General features: G+C 48.8%; 1 protein-coding gene across 1 annotated transcript in view; it reads left to right on the top strand.

Moving 5' to 3' along the window:
* WNT2 (Wnt family member 2) overlaps positions 1 to 16,290 on the top strand; it is a gene marked incomplete at its 3' end in the record, with an annotated part of 68,156 nt that extends 51,866 nt beyond the window's left edge. The window contains exon 5 of the mRNA XM_080665525.1: positions 16,061 to 16,290. Within this exon, the coding sequence (XP_080521651.1) occupies positions 16,061 to 16,290 (230 nt within the window). The remainder of the gene's footprint in view (positions 1 to 16,060) is intronic.
* Between the last annotated feature and the right edge of the window lie 3,743 nt (positions 16,291 to 20,033).

The raw sequence follows: 20,033 nt of genomic DNA, 5'->3' as shown, positions 1-20,033 counted from the left end.
CCTCTCTCCCGCCGGGACCAGAGACCTCACCTTATCCCAGGCGAAATCTGACCTTTCCGTGGTGGAGTGTAGAGCTCCTCTGAACCCCTGTGCTTGCGCCAGTTGGGGAGCGTTGTTCTGGGGCTCGCAGCTGTTCCTGGGGTGCCGCCGTTGTGGATTCTCAGGCTTCAGATAAGCTCCACTTTCCGGATCAAGATGGCGCAGACTCCGCGTCCAACCCCGCAGCTCCGGGAGGGGACCCAGCCACAGTTGGTGCTGCCAGGTCAGGGGAACCCCGTTCAGCAGTCCCCCACCTCCTTCTGGAATTCAGCTGTCTCCCAACCAGCCAACAAACACTCCTTGTGCGACCCTCAGCTGTTCTTTCTTTCTGCTCCGGGACAAGGCTCGGAACACGTCTGTCTATTCCGCCGCCATTATTCCCTCCTGTGTAATTCTCTTGATTGTAATTCTCAATGATTGCTTTGGTGATTCAGCATGTTTGACATCATGCAAGCAGAAGTGCAGATCAATGGCAGAGTATACTTTTCATATTTGGAGTCATGTACAAATAGCCACACGTATAAGATGCAGATTTCCTGCGAGAAAGCTTGCTTCAACCCACACAGCTGCTAAGGGACTTGCACCTGTCTGTGTGATCTGTGGCCTTCCAAAGGTGAGGCTTTATCCTGGCCATAGTGTGCATCCGAGCAAGTCAGTCAAAAACAGTCATGGAAGTGTGTGGTTCAGAATCATCCTGGAGTAGCTCCTAACTTCTCTTTGTAGAGGCAGGGAGGTGTGTCAGAATCTGAGACCTGGGAGAAGGGGGGACTCCGCCATCTAACTCGCATTGGCATTCCTCCTCTGAACTTTGCTCTCTCATCATGAAAGGAAGGTGTGGGGTCAAGGCTAACATCCTTGCAGCATGCATGTGTCACAGAATGAACACATCCCCAAGAGACCCTTCCCTTCACTTGACTCTTACTATGTTAGGGACAGCCTGTTTTCTGGTAAAGGAAACTCCCAAATAAGTCAGAAGTTTGCAGTAAACTTTAAATCAATGAATGTATATATAGACTTTAAAATTGACATACCCTTCCCCTAGAGCAGTGGTCGGCAAACTGTGGCTCGCGAGCCACATGCGGCTCTTTGGCCCCTTGAGTGTGGCTCTTCCACAAATACCATGGCCTGGGCGAGTCTGTTTTGAAGAAGTGGTGTTAGAAGAAGTTTAAGTTTAAAAAATTTGGCTCTCAAAAGAAATTTCAATCATTGTACTGTTGATATTTGGCTCTGTTGACTAATGAGTTTGCCGACCACTGCCCTAGAGCACATCGCATACCACCCAATCTGTTTGCTTGTGGTCATATTGTTTTATTTTGCTCTTTGTAATATCAGGCATGTTTAATATTCAACGTATCAGGCACCTTTTACTCGCCAGCACAGGGAACACAATGGTGGTAAGCAGGTTGAAGATGGTCAAATAATAGATACTTGAAACTGAATGTCTTTCCTCCTGTTGGTTAGCACCTGTTTCCTGTTCAAATTAACTCACGAGTTGAATGGAGTGAGTCGGCTTGTTTTATCAATGTGGCTTGTGGAATGGATCAAGTCTACCATCTAGTGCAGTGGTCGGCAAACTCAGTCAACAGAGCCAAATATCAACAGTACAACGACTGAAATTTCTTTTGAGAGCCAATTTTTTTAAACTTCTTCTAAAGCCACTTCTTCAAAATAGACTCGCCCAGGCCGTCATATTTTGTGGAAGAGTCACTCTCAAGGGGCCAAAGAGCCGCATTTGGCTTGCGAGCCGCTGTTTGCCGACCACTGGTCTAGTTCACTATTTTCAAAGTGAGGTCCTTTTCAGAAATATATCGAACTAAAATCTCAGGACATTGTTCCTGACGTTCTGTAAGAATTTTGAACTTAAATATATCAAGCAGTTTAGGTAATCCATGACTCCTGATTTTTCCGTAATTATTAGGTAAGAAGAAATCCAGGGAGACGTGATGGGGGCGGTGGGGAGCAGAGGGTTCTCTTATTTGTAAGACAAAGAAGGAAAAGGCTTTTTATTTGAGGATCTCTAGATAAATGTCACCTCCCAGACAATATCCCCCACCCTGGCTTGCCCAGTGTCAGAGGGTGTTCTTTCACATCCAGACCCTGCATTTTCAGAAACCCTCTTTACTGTGAGTAAGCACGTTAAAATGATTTCAGCCTTCAGAGCTTTCCCTGGAATCAGTTTGACAGAGGTTATCAAGTCAGCCTTGCAGTGAAGTCCTGACATAAGGATACCAGGACAAAGTTCGACGAGAATTGCAGAAGGGTGAGTCAAGACCCTGAGGTATTCCTGGGTGCGGACAGATGCAGACCCCAGGTGAGGAAGGGAGGGGGACGCTGGGTGGATTCCTACTCAGAGTCAGACCCTGAACTACATACCTTGTGTGCATTTTCTCTGAGTCTTCATGGCAGTTCCCTCTATTTAGAGAAAAGGAAACCGAGGCTCTGAAAAGCCACGTAACTTGCCCAAGAGTTTGTGGCCTGTGAGTGGTAAACAAAACAAATTAATAAAAATCAAAACAGAAATCCATACTCCCCTTACTCCACCACTTTACTTCCTGAAGTTTGGCGGGGAGGGGAGATCTGTCTAATAAAGAGGCAGCGTGAGGACCTGGGGACATCATGGAATGAGGTGCCTACAAAGTGGAGGGGTGGGGGATGGAAAGTGGTCGGGCTCAACTTCACCCACACTTGGCTCAGGTGCCTTGACTCCCCTGTCAATTATAAGCCCTTCAAGTTTTGAAGAATGGTAATATTACTAGTAATTCCTAAGAAATGATCGTCTCAAAAATCGATTAAGGATACGGCAACAACATTTAGAGACCTTTTCCCCGAGTCTTCAATTGAAAACGGAGTGCTCTGATGTTCAACTATAAATACTCCCCTTGATGTGAAGAGCATGGACAGCCGTGTGAGGTTGCGCATGTGACATTCTGCAGGCCATATGGGAGGCTAGGTCTGGAAGCTGGGCTTCTGGGATGGGTATGCTGGCAGTTCTGTGTTATCTACTCCGGTTATTGCCCCAGGCATCCATAAATCAAAGAAGCCCTTAAGTCAGAGATAGGTTCATCTCTCACTAAGGAATGCTGCTATCCTCACAGAGTAGCGTCTGCACCTAATCACTGGCCACTTTCACTGGTTATGATATACAAGCCCTGACCTGGGCGAGAGGTCACCCGGAGGTCTCATCAGCCAGAGGAAGGAAGCAGCCCTCCACCCTTCTCCAATCAAGTTCAAAAAACAAATGGAGTTCTGCCGTTGTGTAACCGGTTAGCCCGCTAAAAGCCCAGTCAGTACCTGGCTGACAGCTGTAGGCTGTGAATGGTCGAAGTGTTCAGGTGTTGAGGGTTTTCCTCACATAAATCATATTTGGCCAACAGCTTAGAATCCACGGAAACACAATGCCAACCATGGTTGACAGAGATTGGTGTTCTAGACATGCCCTTTGGTGTGGCCAGTTTTGCAGAACCTCTAAACGCTGTGACTGTGACCCAATTAAAAACAAGGGAGCAACATGTGAGCAAATAGCAATGGGTGGGCCTTGTTTTGATATTAAATGCACAGTTCCCACCAGTACATCTTAAGTTCCTCAGTTCTTCACAGAACAAATATTTATTGAGCCCCTTCTATATACCACACATGTCATAAGCCTCTTGAATGCAAAGATGAGGAAGACAAACTGGGCCGATGCCCTCCTGGCCTCCCAGGCTGCAGATAAGCCGGGTTGGCAGCCATGGGCACAGCCCTCGAGCCAGACAGGAAAGTGGTGTTTCTTAGGTTTCTGTCCTCCAGTGCTCTATCACAAGGTCTTATCCTTCATTTGTCATTTTGAAAAAGTTATTCCTCCCTTTCTGCTTTGAGACTTATAGACATTCATGAATTGATATCTAAAAGTGCTAAGACAGCGAGACTGGAAGAGAATATGAAAAACATATTTGTGAGGCTTATAAGTCACCATTTCATAGGCAGTTAATTGATTATGTTGTATGGTTAATATTAATTATTAACCAGAAGACCATCTTTTCAAAATCTTAGTAACTTACAATGTAATTAGCTCCTCCCTCTTTCCTAAAACACCCCATTCCCCTGATTTTCCTCCTGCCCCAACAGCTGGCCTTCCTCAAGTTCAGTTGCTAGTCTCTCCTCTTCTGCTTCTAAATTCTGAAGATCTGGGATGGTGAACACACAATACAGTATACAGATGATGTATTATAGAATTGTGTACCTGAAACCTATATAATTTTGTTAACCAATGTCATCCCCATACATTCAATAAGTAAATATATAAATTAAGGACTGGGTTGCTGCTCCCTGGAGAAGTGTGCCCTGATTTGGCAAGGGAAGGCTGATTTTAATTTTTTAAATTGTTTTAAATTTAATATTTAATAAATCAGGAAATACCAGGTATATGTTGGCCACCTGAGAACTATGCAATAGATAGAAGAAATATAAGATCTAACCTCTGTCCTTGGGGAAACAAGATGAGTAAGAAATGATAAAACATTTCAAAACAGCATATGAGCCCCTTTTGCATGACATGCGTTATAGGACTCAGGAGGTCAGCTGAGCGTGGAGCAATCAGGGAGGGCTCTATGAAGGGCCTGAATCTCAAAGGATGGGAAGATTTTCAACCTAAAGGAGGCAGAGGAAAGTCTGGAGCAGCAGATGAGAGTAACCTTATGAACAGTCTGCAGGTCTGTGATATCAGAGAGTCACTCTGGTGAACGGTGAGAAGATGGCCTGGTTAGAGGACACAGGTGGGCAGTGGGAAGTAACATGGGTGGGCTAGTGAGTGCTGCTATGGAGAGCCTTGCAGAGTCTGGCCTCAACAACTTTAATTTCACAGTGGCATTTGCTAATTTAATGGGATGTGCTTTTCTGTGCCGGTCAAACTTTTTCTAGTTATTATGCAAACATTAAGTAAAATCATCTGAGATAAGTGGAGACATAGTCTTTGCTAGCTGTACTTGGCAATTTTTAATGCAAGGAAGGGTAAGCCTTATGAGTAGATGAATGTGCGGTCTCTAACATTTGCTCTTTAACATTCTTTTCTTCCCTCAATAAATCTGTGTCATTAATGACAATGTGTAAGTCAACCAGAGGAGAAACAGCCTATTGGATGACGGGCTTAAGTGAATGTTGCTTTACACCCTAATGGTCAACATATGGGCTCCTGTCAGCCTGGAGGGGCAGGAATTTCCACAGACACAGGCCCATCCACAGAGAGAGCACCCTTCCTGCGGGTCCCGGAGGTGTGGGTCTGGGAACTATTAGCAAAGGCCCTCCATCCTCCTCGGCTGTCAGGAAGATGCATGTTGGTGGAGACAGAAATGTTTTTGTACTGAGAACCCTGGCTCCATTATTAATTTTATAGCTCTGGGGATGGGATGCTTGAGTCTGTGAAGTTCCCTCAGCATCGCCCCACCAGAAGGACATGATGTGGCCACACACTTACGTAGCTTAGAAACTCCGATTCTTCCTCCTCCCTTTCCCCATGCCTATGTGAGCTCTTGTGCAAGTCATGGTGAGGACAGCACCTGTGGAGAGGGGAGGGGTAGATCTGGTTGGAACCCACACCTCCCCAGGGCACACACGTTACGGACTACCTGGGTCTTGTCGACACTGAGTCTAGGTGATCTCAGGACCGTGTGGTGTGCAGATGACAGAAGGTGGTTGGGCTCGCTAAGCCTGAGTCTGCAGCCCTCTATCTGGGGACTAAGGCCTGCATGCAGGCAGTCCACACATCTGGTCACACGTTACAAACACAAAGCAAAGGGAATTCGGGAAAGGAGATTCCAATGGGTCCCTTTCTCGCTCTCTTTTTAAAAATATATATATTATTGATTTTTTACAGAGAGGAAGGGAGAGAGATAGAGAGTTAGGAACATCAATGGAAGAGAAACATCGATCAGCTGCCTCCTGCACACCCCGTACTGGGGATGTGCCTGCAACCAAGGTACATGCCCTTGACCGGAATTGAACCTGGGACCTTTCAGTCTGCAGGTCGACGCTCTATCCACTGAGCCAAACCGGTTAGGGCGGGTCCCTTTCTCTTAAGTGAACTGAGTAGATTAAAGTGCAATAAGAGGTAACGTTTTTAAGCAATACGAGTGATTTTTTTAAATAGACATTAAATGTGAAGTATCTACATATGTGTTTATGCTATTAACATGTAAATTTGGGAGACTAATGATAGGGCCGTTACTCAGAACTATTTTTGAAATTTCTTCTTTGAAACATGTTTAGAGCCAGCCTGATGTGCCTTTGTAGATATGGTATGATGCAAATATCTGACCTATAAAGATCAATTTGGTTTCTGAAAATGGCTCAGAGAACATGCGAATGAAGTCAGAGGAGAGTTAGGTACGGGACCAGGCTGCCACCCGTGTCCGATGACCTCCTGCGCTGCTGTGGGCTTTCCTGAGACAGAGAGTTCTACTTGGAAAGGGATCTTCCCAAGCCTTACGTCGGGGCCACCTCAGTGACATATGTTCACACCACCTCAAGGGCACACAGGCTTTGCACATGCCACCTTGGCATTGCAAAATAATTAGTCTCATTTATCAAAAAGGTGACAAGCATTTCAGCACAGGAGAAATGCAGTGTGAGCTGCTAATTTAGCAGCTAACACCATGGTAACTCGTCTTGTTCACCTTTCCATGTAACTTGAGGTGTCTTCATTGTCTGCAGCATATCATGAGCTGGAGAAAAAGGTCCCTCCAAACAAGTTACATATCAGGAGCTTTGCATAGTCTTCATTTGATAAAACAATGAGGGAAAGAGCGGGAGATATGCTAGAGCACTGGCCGTGGCCCCGACACGCCACCCTGCTGCCTGGGGCCGGGTGGAGGGGGGCATCGGACCGAGCCCTGCCAAGAGGCTGCCTGTCACATGGTCAAGAGCTCCAGCTCTGGAGTCTGACAAACCTGCCCCCACATCCCGACCCCGCCACCTGCTGGCTGTGGGATGGCTCCCTGAGCCTCCATGTCTTCATTTTCAAAATGGTGATAACAATAATACCCACGTTAGCCCTCGCCGGGTTTGGCTCAGTAGATGCAGCATCCGCCTACAGACCAAAGGGTCCCAGGTTCGATTCCGGTCACGGGCACGTACCTTGGCTGCAGGCTCCTCCCTGGCTCAGGCCCTGGTCAGGATACATGCAGGAGGCAACCAATCAATGTGTTTCTCTCACATCGATGTTTCTCTCTGTCTTTCCCTCCCTCTTCCACTCTCTCTAACAGATCAATGGGAAAATATCCTCAGGTGAGGATTAACAACAACAACAAAAAATTAAAATAATACCTACTTTATAAGCATATGAGAACTACATGTGATGATGCGGGCAAATGCTTCCCCCGGGGCCCAGCCCAAGGCAGTGCTCCATAAATCCTGAGCTCAATTATGAATGGAAAGAAGAGAAAGACAATGAAAAAGAAGGTAGAGGAGAAGGCAGAAAGAAGAATGAGGGGGGAAAGATGAAAAAAGGGGTGGATGAACCTCAAGACTATTTGGTTTTGAAAATGTGAGAAGTGTGCCCTCTGGGCACAAGGATGACAGTTAGAGCTTGCTCTGTTTCCCCAAGTGTTCTTGTCCTGTGGCCCAGGCAGGCGTGAGTGACTCATTAATAAGTGGGTATGTTCTTTAGAAAAGAGATCTGAAAATATATGTCCCAAATGTTGAGAACTAAATAGCGGGCAGGCCATACAGCTCAGTGGCTCCCTCTCATAGAGAGAATGTGCACTTATGCACATGGGTAGTCTTGATTCTTACCTATACTAATAAAAGCATAGTATGCTAATTAGACCAGATGACCTTCCTGACGAAGCTGGGGCTGTGAGGGAAGCCCAGGTCCCAGGTGCCTGCTGGCAGCCAGAGGGAAGCCCGGGTCCCGGGTGCCAGAGGGAAGCTGGTGCTGGCAGCCGGGGGAAGAAAGGCCTACTCTCGCATGAATTTCATGCACCGGGCCTCTAGTTCTTTTTTTTATTTTTAATATATTTTATTGATTTTTTACAGAGAGGAAGGGAGAGGGATAGAGAGTTAGAAACATCGATGAGAGAGAAACATCGATCAGCTGCCTCCTGCACACTCCCCACTGGGTATGTGCCCACAACCAAGGTATATGCCCTTGACCAGAATCGAACCTGGGACCCTTCAGTCCGCAGGCTGACACTCTATCCAGTGAGCCAAACTGGTTAGGGCGGGGCCTCTAGTTCTTTAAGAATAATGGTGATGCTTTCAGTTTTGGAAAGACTGGTGAGAGGCTGCGGAGACAGTATAGCCCTATTGCTATCAATTATAATGAGTCCTTATTATAATTCCAATAAAGGAAAGCTGTACCAACAAATATCACATTGCTCTGCAGTCTGAAAATGTGCTCTTCAGCCATTTTGATGAAATGGCTGTGTATTTGCTCAGATGACAGCAAGTGTCAGAACTGCCCTATATCCTTCAGCCTGTCATTAGAGCTAATCAGATCCAAACCCCAACGCACGGCCCATGTGCGGTCCATCACTATACAGCCTCATCTCACCCAGGACTTCAGAGCCCGCCCTTGCCCTCTGCTGTGGCCCGTTCCTGGGTGCTGCTGCCACCTCGCAGGGCCCACTGCCACTGCCGCCTACACCCACCGCTGTTCTCACATCAGTGGCTCTCGGCCTTCAAAACCCCCTCTCATCTCCTGCCTGCTTATGGGCCTCACGTGCCCTGTGATGGCGTGTTCAGGTGAACTGCATTGTCCAGCATTCTGTCACCGAACACTGAGCTGCTAAAATACCCCATTGCCAGAGCCTTTGTCTCCTTTGCTGAAACCACTCTGCATTAAGCTCTGTCAGTAGCCATCACTTTGCAGGCTGCTCTCAGAGGTTTGACGGGGCCGACATCACTTCACTGAGCAATCCTTCTGTGCAGAATCCAATTCCTTTTCTGCATTTGGGAGACAAAACCACCGTGACCATCACTCGAGGCTGAGCTAGGTCACAAGCTCAGACACCCTCAGGCTGTAACCCCTGGGGAAAGACCACTGAGTTTGATGTCAGGGGAGGCCCTTTGCCTGATTCAGGAATGAGATCATTACATCTTGGGCCCCACAGCCCCAAGGGCGAGAAAAACATTCTAATTGCATTGGAATATATTCAAAGTCTGATATGTGCATTTCAATAGAAATGATGCATGTTTGTGTGTGTGGAGGGCTTCTGAACAAAACATGAGAAAGTAAACATTGAGCGTCCCCTCTGGGATGGCAGGTGAGAGCGCTCTCCACACCCACTGGGGTCCCATTCACACCCGGCTTCAGTGGACATCTCTGAGGAGGAGATTTCCTGATCTGTACCTCCACCCCGACCTCTCTGCTGAGTGTCAGAGAGTGTTTCCAGTGAGCATGTCTCCCTGGATGAACCACTCACAGCAAACTCAACAAGCTGAAAACTAAACTCATTATCTTTTCTCAAAGCCTGCCCCTCCCCACGTGGTCCCCACCTTAGGGAAGGTCACCAGCATAAACTCAGTCTCGATCAATCAAGACAGAAACAAGAAACCTGGGCGGACTCCTCGATTCTTCTCATCCTCTCACCTGTCCGTCCCATCAGGCACCATGTCCCGAAGGTGCCGCTGCCTCACCTTCGCTTGAGTCTGTTCGCCTCTTTCATTACCTCCAACACTGTCTCCATCGAGGCCAGTCTGTGGCCTAACTTACTTCCTTGCCTTCACTCTGGTCCCCTTCAACCCATTAGACCCCAGAATCCACAGTGATTCTTCTGATCAAATCATGTCGCTCTGTTGTGTAAAAGCTCTCAGTAGCATCTCATTGGCCTTGGGTTAAAGTTTAAACCGCTTCACCTATTACACAAGGCCTTTCACAGTGCAGCTCCTACCCACCTCTTTAGTTCATCTCTTGACACTCTCCCCTTTGAATGCCACATTCCTGCCATGCTTAATACCTCTCTGCTCCTCACACATTTCCTGGTCTTTGCTGCCTCCTCCCTTTGCTCCTCCATCATCTTCCTGTTATTGAAATATAAAATGCATACAGCAAAGTGCACATGCCACATATGTACAACTCTGAATTGTCTCAAATGAGTACACCCATAGAACATGTGCTCAGGTCAAGAACCCAAAGAGGACCAGTCTTCCAGAAGCCTCATTCATGACCCTTTACACAACCCTCAGAGAAATAACTATCCTGACTTCTGATAGCATAGACGAGTTTTTCCCACTTTTGTACTTTATATAAATGAAAATCACAGAATTGTGTCACACATCTCCTGCTACTTAACAAGATGTCGTCTACCACCATACCACCCTGAACGCGCCCCATCTCCTCTGATCTCGGAAGCTAAGCCGGGTGAACAAGATGCCAATAAGCTTAAAGGCCTAAAATAACCTTTAAGTCCTATCTCCAGCCTCATCACTCATTGCAGCTACACTTTTTCATCTGTTTCATCACCAGGCTTCTTGAAAATTGCCTCCATTTGGTGTCCAGCTCTGCTCTCTGCCCAATCACTTTTCAATCCATTGTGCCCATCCATAGCTTCCCTCATCAAAAGGCATTGGTTGAGCCAAATGAACACTGTCAGTCTTTTCCTACTTGACACCCCAGCCACCCACTCCCTAATTCAGTGAGTGGGAGGTTCTTTCTTGTCTGGAATGCCTTTCAACGCATTTTCCCCTGCTAATCTACTCATTATTTATATCATACTAGAGGCCCGGTGCACAAAATTTGTGTGTGGGAACAGTCCCTAGGCCTGATCTGCAATCAGGGCCATCTTCTCCGGCTTCCCGCAGCTGGCCCTGCCCCCTGCTGCCACCCACCCCGGTTCCCCATTCACCATCAGATGATCAGAGCCTGCCAGCCTGGGAAAGGGACCAAGAGGTGGTCAGTGCACCTCATAGTGACTGGTCAAGCAGTCATTTTGGTCATTCTGCTGTTAGGGTCAATTTGCATATTACCCTTTTATTATATAGGACTAGAGGCCTGGTGCACGAAATTCGTGCACGGGGGGGGGCGTGTCCCTCAGCCCAGCCTGCACCCTCTCCAATCTGGGACCCCTCGAGGGATGTCCGACTGGCAGTTGGACATCCCTCTCACAATCCAGGACTGCTGGCTCCCAACTGCTCACCTGCCTGGCTTCCTGATTGCCCCTAACCGCTTCTGCCTGCCAGCCTAATCACCCCCTAACCACTCCCCTGCCAGCCTGATTGATGCCTAACTGATCCCCTGCCAGCCTGTTTGCCCCTAACTGCCCTCCCCTGCAGGCCTGGTCACCCCTAACTGCCCTCCCCTGAAGGCCTGGTCCCCTCCAACTGCTCTCCCCTGCAGGCCTGGGTCCCTCCCAACTGCCTTTCCCTGCAGGCCTGGTTGCCCCCAACTTCGCTCCTCTGCTGGCTTGGTCACCCCTAACTGCCCTCCCCTGCAGGCCTGATCGCCCACAACTGCCCTCCCTTGCAGGCCTGGTCCCTCCCAACTGCCCTCCCTTGCTGGCCATCTTGTGGTGGCCAGCTTGTGTCCACATGGCGGCAGGATCTTTGACCACATGGGGGCAGCCATCTTGTGTGTTGGAGTGATGGTCAATCTGCATATTACTCTTTTATTAGATAGGATAGAGGCCTGGTGCAAGGTTGGGGGCCAGCTGGCTTGCCCTGAAGGGTGTCCCGGATCAGGGTGGGGGTTCCCTTGGGGCGTGAGGCGGCCTGGGCGAGGGGCCTGTGGTGGTTTGCAGGCCGGCCACACCCCCTGGTGACCCAAGCGGAGGCCCTGGTATCTGGGGCTTATTTATCTTCTACAATTGAAACTTTGTAGCCTGGAGCGGAGCCAAGCCTTCTGCTTGCTCCCTGGAGGCAGCCATTTCTGTTGGGATTTATGTATCTTCTATAATTGAAACTTTGTAGCCTTAAGCGGAGGCCTGGGCCAGCCAGGGCTGCAGAAGCTTGGCTTCCTCCATCGCCCCGGGCAACCCTAGCCTCCTGCTCTTTCCAGCTCTGTGGCTGCGCCATTTCTGTTTGGTTTTATGTATCTTCTATCATTGAAACTTTGTAGCCTTGAGTGGAGGCCTAGGCCGGCAAGGGCAGGCGGAAAGCTTGGCGTCCTCCATTGCCGGGGAAACCCATGCCTCCCTCCTGCTCTCTGTGGCTGTAGCCATCTTGGTTGGGTTTATTTGCATATTCACTCCTGATTGGCTGGTGGGCGTGGCTGGTGGGTGTAGCGGAGTGATGGTTAATTTGCATATTACTCTTTTATTAGATAGGATAGAGGCCTGGTGCATGGGTGGGGGCTGGCCAGCCTGCCCTGATGGGGACCCCAGATCAGGGTGGGGGTCCCGCTATGGGTGGGGATGGCTGGGGCGAGGGGCCGCATGGGAGGTTTGCAAGCTGGCCATGCCCCCGATTGGGGTGGGGGTCCCCACGGGGGGGCAGAGCCGGCTGGGGCAAGAGGCTGCGGTCGTTCTGCTCTCTGGTTGTTCCGCCATTTTGGTCGCTGGGCTTTTATTATATAGGATTTCAGATGCCATCTCCTCTACAAAACTGCTATTAACAGCTTCTCTTCTGATTCTGATTGCTACTATTAATATTAATACCAATAAATATATAATAAAAAGGCATAATATGCGAATTAGACTGAACGACTTTCCAAACCAAGCCGGGGCTGTGAGGGAAGCCCGGGTCCTGGGTGCCAGAGGGAAGCCAGTGCTGGCAGCCAGGGGAAGGAAGGCCTACTCTTGCATGAATTTTGTTCAGAATGCCTCTAGTATTATTATAATACCAGGGGCCCAGTGCACAAATCCATGCACCTTGAAAGGAACTGTGGGCCACATGGCTGCAGTAGGCACAAGGGTGGGTCTTGGCCCATCCTCCGCGCCCCCATCTGGCCCCTCCTGCCATGACTCCCGGTCCCCCGTCTGCCGGTAGCCCTGCTCCCGCTGCTCCCATGCGCTGACAGTGCTGGCCCCACTTGCACCTGCTGATAGTGCGGAGCAATTGGGGTTGGCGCCAGCAGCGGTTGCGAGCGGGGCCGGCACCATCAGAGATGCAAGCGGCGGCTGCTGCCCCGATTGCCCCTCAGGAGCAGGGGGAGGTGGAGAAGCCCTCGGGGGTGATCAGGGCCAGCAGCCGCCGCTCGCACCAGCTGATGGCACCAAGTGATCGGGATCGGCACCGGGCACCAGCAGCGGGTGAGAGCAGGGCTGGCACTGGCAGCAGGTCTGAGCGCTGGGCAGGACTGCAGCATGGGAGCAAAGAATTTTCAGGAACCACCAGAGGCTCGCCCCAATGATAGCGACCAGTGCCCCACCTTGGTCTGGCACCCCCGCTCACCTGCTCCACCATCCCGCCACGGCCAATGCCCACCATGTTCCACACACGCCCCTGGTGGTCAGCACATGTCATAGCGACCAGTTGTTCAGTTGTTCTGCTGTTTGGTCTATTTGCATATTAGCCTTTTATTATATAGGAGGGTGCTTGGCTTACTTCCCCTAGAACATAAGATCCTTGGGACAAGATCTTTGTTTTGTTTGCTGATAAATTTTAAGCTCTCAGAACTGTGCCTAGCACATAGTAGGCACTCAGTAAACCCTTGTTAATTGAATGAATGGTTCATATTTTTGAGCACTTATTATGCAGGGCACTTTTGTGATTATCTCATTCCATCCTCATCCCGATGAGGAAGGAACTGTATTTATTCCAATTTTGCCTGAGAGGAAACTGAAGCTTAATTGCCCAAGGTCACACAGTTGATACGTAACAAAGCTAGGATTTGATCCCTGATATGTTCAAGCCCTATATACCCTCACTTGCCTCCTTTGAGCTTTCTCTACAGTGGTGCTTTGTGTAAAACTTTACTGTAGGCTACAGTAGGTTTTCCGCAAATTCTCCAAGCAGGTAGCACATGTCTCAGACATGTTTGTGTTCACCAGGTGTTTATTGAATTAAAAAATGGGTGTGCTACCCTGGCCAATGTGGCTCAGTTGGTTGGAGCATCATCCCTACAATGAAAGGTCGCTGGTTCAATGCCCCAATTCCCCATTGGAGCACATGCGTTGGTGGCAGTTTGATCCCTAGTCCAGGCAACTGATCAATGTTCCTCTCCCATCTCTCTCTCTCTCTCTCTCTCTCTCTCTCTCTCTCTCTCTCTCTCTCTCTCTCGTCTCCCTCTCCCTTCCTCTCTCCCTAAAAGCAATAAAAACACATCCTCAAGTGAGGATAAAAAAAAAGAACTTTCTAAAAAAAAAATGGGTGTGCTGTTTAAGAGGCAGCATTTGGCAGTGAGTCCTTCTTGCACAATCAGTAATTCTGAGCACTGTCCTGATTGTTGCTGCAAATCTCAGCCCAGATGCTGCCTCTTCTAACCTTTGCTTCTTCAGCACCATGTAGGATCAGGGATGTCCCTGGCTGACCCCCCTGCCACCCTGACCCCAGCCCTTGCCATCCTTCCTCTCCTCTGCCTGTCTTCCTGCTGTCGGTGGCCTGATCACGCAGAGCAAGTTATGCCCCTCCCTCTTCTCTTCTTGACCCCACACTCTGCTTGAACCTGACTGCTTCCCCAGTCATTCGTGACTGTCAGAGCAACATGTCATTTGTATAGATAATTGGAATGCAGTGCAGATTGTGATAAACACAGAGAGAGTCAGGAGGCACTGGAGGAGTTCTGAACAGGAAGAAATGGCTAGTTACATGATGAAGGAAGGGGAAGTGAATTAAGTTACTGTCTTTTTCATCCCAGTAAAAGCTATGAGCCCAAAGCTTGGAATGCAGCCCGACCTCAGGTAAAGATAGAAGTAGATGGGAAAACAGCCCAGGATCTGAGCAGCATTTTCTTTCCATGTCTTATCCTTGCTGACTGTACATCTGTCTCATTCTGGTCTCTCTCTCTGGACCTCTTCTAGTCCACAGACCTCATTGTGGCGTGTGGCTACCAATGGCTACTGCGTTTATACTTGGCAAGATTATCTCTATAATAATCACACAGAATATGACTAACTGCTATGCTGTACACCTGAAACTAATACAAAATAATGTTGAATGCAAACTGTCATTGAAAAATACAATTTTAAAAAAACACCACAATTCCCCAGGGAAATATACCTGATTGGCTCACCGCAAGTCAGGTGCCCTCCCCTGGTCCAATCATCTGCCACCAACAGAACAGGTTATGTTGGATGATTATGGCTGCCAGACCCCCATCTCTGTCCAGGAGGAAGAAGCAGAAAGGACCATTATAAGTTGAGCAGATGCTCCGAAAATGTACACTATACTTGGTTCTCTTGTGAAAGAATTCCAGGTGTTTCCCACAAAACAGAACAAATGAAGAGACTTCCTATCATGGAGACTGTTTTTCAGGAACAAATTCATAAATATGAATCACCCTCAATAACTCAGATGATGTTCCAATGGTCTTTCTATACTAATTGTGTTCATCGAAGGTCTAGGCTCCTGGCTTCAACCAGGTGCCTCACACACATCTGGAAGGCCTGTGACACCACAGCATCAAAGACAACCTGGCTGGGCATTGCTCCCTCCTCCAGGTCTTAAACAAATGATACTCACACCTCCCCATCATCAACCAGGGTTCTCTCCTCATTCTAATGAGCCCTGGGAACCAGGTCTGGGGACAGAACCCCGCCCTTTGAGGGCTCCACACCCTGACAAATTCCTCCTGAGAGAGCTAGCTTTGGCCACTGTTTCCTTACTGTGCTTCTTAGGTCAGGAGAGAGGGGACTAGGATAGATCCTTCTTTCATTCTGGTCTGGCCTTGCCCACTCGGTGATCCATCAATCCAAGGCTCGGTAGGAATCACCGGACACCTTTATCTCAGGCAGAAGTGGGGCGCTGGAGTCAGGGTGCCCAGGGCAGATCCGAAGCTGCGCTCTGCTCCATCCTTCCTGGACTTGGCCCTCGGCAGCACGATGTCCCCTGGGGTTGGCCCCCGGAATGGAGCGTCAGGGTGCTGTTCTGGAGGATGGATGACTCTGTAACTCTCCTTCTGGAGGCAGCTCCAAGCCACCCCCACCTCCCCAGTGACGCCTCTCTGTCCTTCCAGGCTCCCTGGGCACGGCCGGCCGCGTGTGCAACCTGACCTCTCGGGGCATGGACAGCTGCGAAGTCATGTGCTGCGGCCGAGGCTACGACACGTCCCGCGTCACGCGGATGACCAAGTGCGAGTGCAAGTTCCACTGGTGCTGTGCCGTGCGCTGCCAGGACTGCCTGGAGGCCCTGGACGTGCACACGTGCAAGGCCCCGAAGAGCGCCGACTGGGCGGCGCCCACATGACCCCAGTGGCGGTCGCCATCCACCTTCCCTCCAAGGACTCCCCGGATCCGGATCCGCAGGGACACTGGGCCTTTGGCTTCTCTCAGGAGGCGTGAGGCCTTTGTCTCCGCAGAAGCCTCTCCGCCTGCCTGGGGTCCGGGCCTGGGGCCACAGGCTGCAGGAGAGCGCGCCCTGCCCTCTCTGCCCCAGCTTTCTAGGCACCTCTCTTCCTGGTCGGTAGGAACAGGCTGTTCCAGGGGGAGGGGTGTGGGCCCAGGTCACTGTCTACACCCACCAGTCGGTTCCTCTTCCCAGAGCCATTAGGGGGTCCTGGGGGAACCAATGTCTCAAAGGAGCTTTCTCTGTTTCCCACAAATGCTCATGTAAAATCCCATGCTTCTCTCTGGAGGGTAACGGGAGGAAAGCAGGACCAACTGCCACTGAATTAGCTTCCATTTCTAAGACCAAGCAAGGCTTGTTCCTGATGCAGCGATTGCCACAGCCTCCAGGGGCAATCAGCAATTACCTGGAGAAGGGCGGCTTTCAATCAACTTTAGGGGTGAAATGCATTGGGAGCAGCAATAGCAGAAGCCTCAGAAAAGGAATGCCTTGTATGTCTGTCCTCTCAATATAAAGAACTGGTGGGGAATGAGCCTTCTTTCTCACTTAGGATCGGAAGAGTTGAGAAAACGGACACTCTGTCAGAATTCTACAACTGTAGAGTGAAGATGGAGGAAAAGAACATAGTGACTAGCAGCCGTGGGCAAACTACGGCCCGCGGGCCGGATCCGGCTGTTCTATCTGGTTCTCTTGCTCTCCCCTCCGCTCCTTTACTTTGAATTTATATTAGTTCACACAAACACTCCATCCATGCTTTTGTTCCGGCCCTCCGGTCCAGTTTAAGAACCCATTGTGGCCCTCGAGTTAAAAAGTTTGCCCACCCATGGACTAGAGTATCAGAAAATGTGTCTGTACAGATAAGGAAAAGGGGAGGGGACCAAATTCCTACCCGGGATGATGCATGTGACCTCTGGGATTTTGTAACTAGATGGCTTTGAGAATGAGAACTTCGGGGATGATAAGAGCAGGGAACCAAAATGCTGACTGAGAGGTGTCCAGAGCTAAGTCCTGCCCAGACAGCCTCTACCATAAGCAGATGGCTGGCCACGTGTGCAGAGGAGGACCAGCTAGTACTCACCACTTTTCATGCATTTTAAAGACCTGACATATGTAATTGTGTTCATTTGATGCTGACGAGATGACAAAATAAGGTGGCCTAAAGCAAATGACACGTAGCCTTGCTTATAAAGTTGGTAACCCTGGTATGTTCTATTGCACACAAATCGTAACTTGGAGACTATATGTAAGAGGCACAGCTATCATGGGAATATCAATATACAGGTTGTGGTTGGCTTCTGCTCTGAGCAAAAAGATGACTATCTGGGGGAAATGGAGAGTCTGCCTGTCCCATTTTGTGTATTACATTAAAAAAAAGTGAAATATATGAAGGACCTTCTCATCCCCTCCTACAATTTGGTTCTTGTTCAAAATGTGATCGCTTCACAGAGCTATGTTGAGTCACAGGAAGCTTCCTTACATGCATCTGACATCAAATTATTAATACTTGCTCATTCTTTACGTCGTTGGCCTCTGGTTTCTCTATCCTCACTTCACAGCAGGACATGTAGACGGTGGCCTGTGGGAAACAGCCTGCTGGAGTACTTTGTCATATGTGACAGTCGCCTCCCAGCCCTCTTAAAAACGACTGCATCCATCTCTTTTCCCTCAGCCCCAAACCCCACAATTAGGTGTCTATTTTTTCCAAAGAGGCTCTTCCCTCTTTTTATCCTATGGATTTAGACGGGGAAGAGTAGAGTGTGACAGTAGCTACTCTGAGTTTAGTGGGGTCTGTGGGGAGTGGGAAGGCCAGGCAAGTGGGCTGTCTTTGTTACACTGAAGCTTGCTATGAATGCCTCGCTGGGAGGGCAAAGGGACTTTCATGGAATCCCAAAGCCATTAGCCCTTCTTCCTGCTGGATGAACTGTGAAGTCAAAGATCCAGGGATGTATTTAGACATGGAAAGGGGCCTAGAGGACATCTCAGCTGCCCCCAGTTTATATCTGGGAAACGGAGACCAGAGATCTGTGCCAGTATCAGCCCTTACGCTAGTGCTCCATTACAAACAGGACCACGCTCTGAATATTCCAGAAAGTTAAGCACTTTATCTATTACATGAAACTAGTTTGTCTCAGGATCAACTCAGTAGATTCTAAATAATTTTAGCATCCAAAGGCAATGTTCCTGGGATGTTTAAATCTGACTTTCTTTTCATGTGGAAGTGCATCCTTCCTGACAAGGAGCAAGGGGACAAGGCATGTCCATGTTCACATCTGCATAAATTGTCCTAATTTGTAAAGGAGACTCTGCCAACCACCTGAAGTGGCAGTGGATGTGGCCATTGTGGAGGGCATAAGAGAGTGAAGTATTTTTATCTGCTCTTCTGATAGAGAAAATCTCCATTATTTGAAAAAATGGGGAGGGGGGATGGTGAAGATAATTCAAATTCAGTTTTGTTGGGGCTTAGTGAGGGCTGATATTCCTTGAATCTAAAATGTACTAAACTCTTGATAGCTGAGGCTTTTAAGGGAATGCATGGCATAAATTACACAAAACAAAATAAGAGATTCTATTCAGGTCAAATCCTCTTACAAATTACCTCCTGGTAAAATATTTATAAATTGAAATTTTTTAGGCCCAAGATGATATCCATTAATTTTCTACAATCTCTGAAAAAGTTCCACACCATAGGAGATCCTAATTCACTGGAGTGTCTTCAATAAAGATAAAAGTCTGCACGTGACTCTGAGACTTAGCAAATGGGTTGTTCTCTTCAATAGTTTGCCTCCCTGGATTAGTCTGTGGTGCAGACTGATCTATTCTCTGGGAACACACTTGTCAAGTACACTGTAGTTACAGCCCCCTGGACAGCCTCATGCTCTGAAAGCTTCGATGCCCTGCCTTCAGAGACCAGCTTACCTGCTGCCTTAAGCTCAAGCACAAAAGCCCCCAGTGCAATTACCACACTCAGCTCTGGCCCTGTGCCCCTTGGGAGGGGAAGCCTGGCATGTTATTAGACCATAGAGGATTCAGGATGGATGTGGGAGGGGCATAGGGCACCCCAGAGCACTGAGTATCTTATACAAATGTCGCCAGATTGAAATGAGCATCCCGGAAGGATCTATCAAATGGCAATGTACTCCACATGGAGCCAGATGATGGGAAGGGGAGTGAGAGGGAAAGAGCGTGTAGCTGTTGGCAAGTGATCAGCTGAGCTCTTGTTGGTAACCTCCACCCTTCCTTCTGCTGCAGCCGCCCCCTTCTACCCCTGCCCCCCGCCCCGCCGTCCCCTCCCAGCACCTTCTTCGAGGCTCAGAGTCTCAGGCCCTTGCCCAGATCCTCTGTACCTATTGTGTGGCTCTGCTAGAGTCTATGACATTCATTTTAAGAGATGTTTTCAATTGTCCCAACCGTATTTCTTTTTATTGGAGTTACTATGTAGCCTTAAAATGTCAGGTATCACATTTCTTTTTCAAAGAAGAGAGCTTTAAAGTCAGAAAATCTACCTTCGCATTGAGATTTCTCAACCGTGTTAACTTACTAAGAACCTTACGTAACTCCATGAGACCTACAGTATGGACTTTCTCTCTCCGAGGCAGGCAACAGGATTGTGCATGTGCTTGCGCTTGCTGGCATTTTCAGGCCAG

This window comes from Plecotus auritus, assembly GCF_963455305.1.
Source record: "Plecotus auritus genome assembly, chromosome: 4".
Classification (NCBI taxonomy): Eukaryota; Metazoa; Chordata; class Mammalia; order Chiroptera; family Vespertilionidae; genus Plecotus; species Plecotus auritus.
The sequence above is the reverse complement of the archived record's forward strand: the minus strand, read 5'-3'. Positions and strand labels throughout refer to the sequence as shown.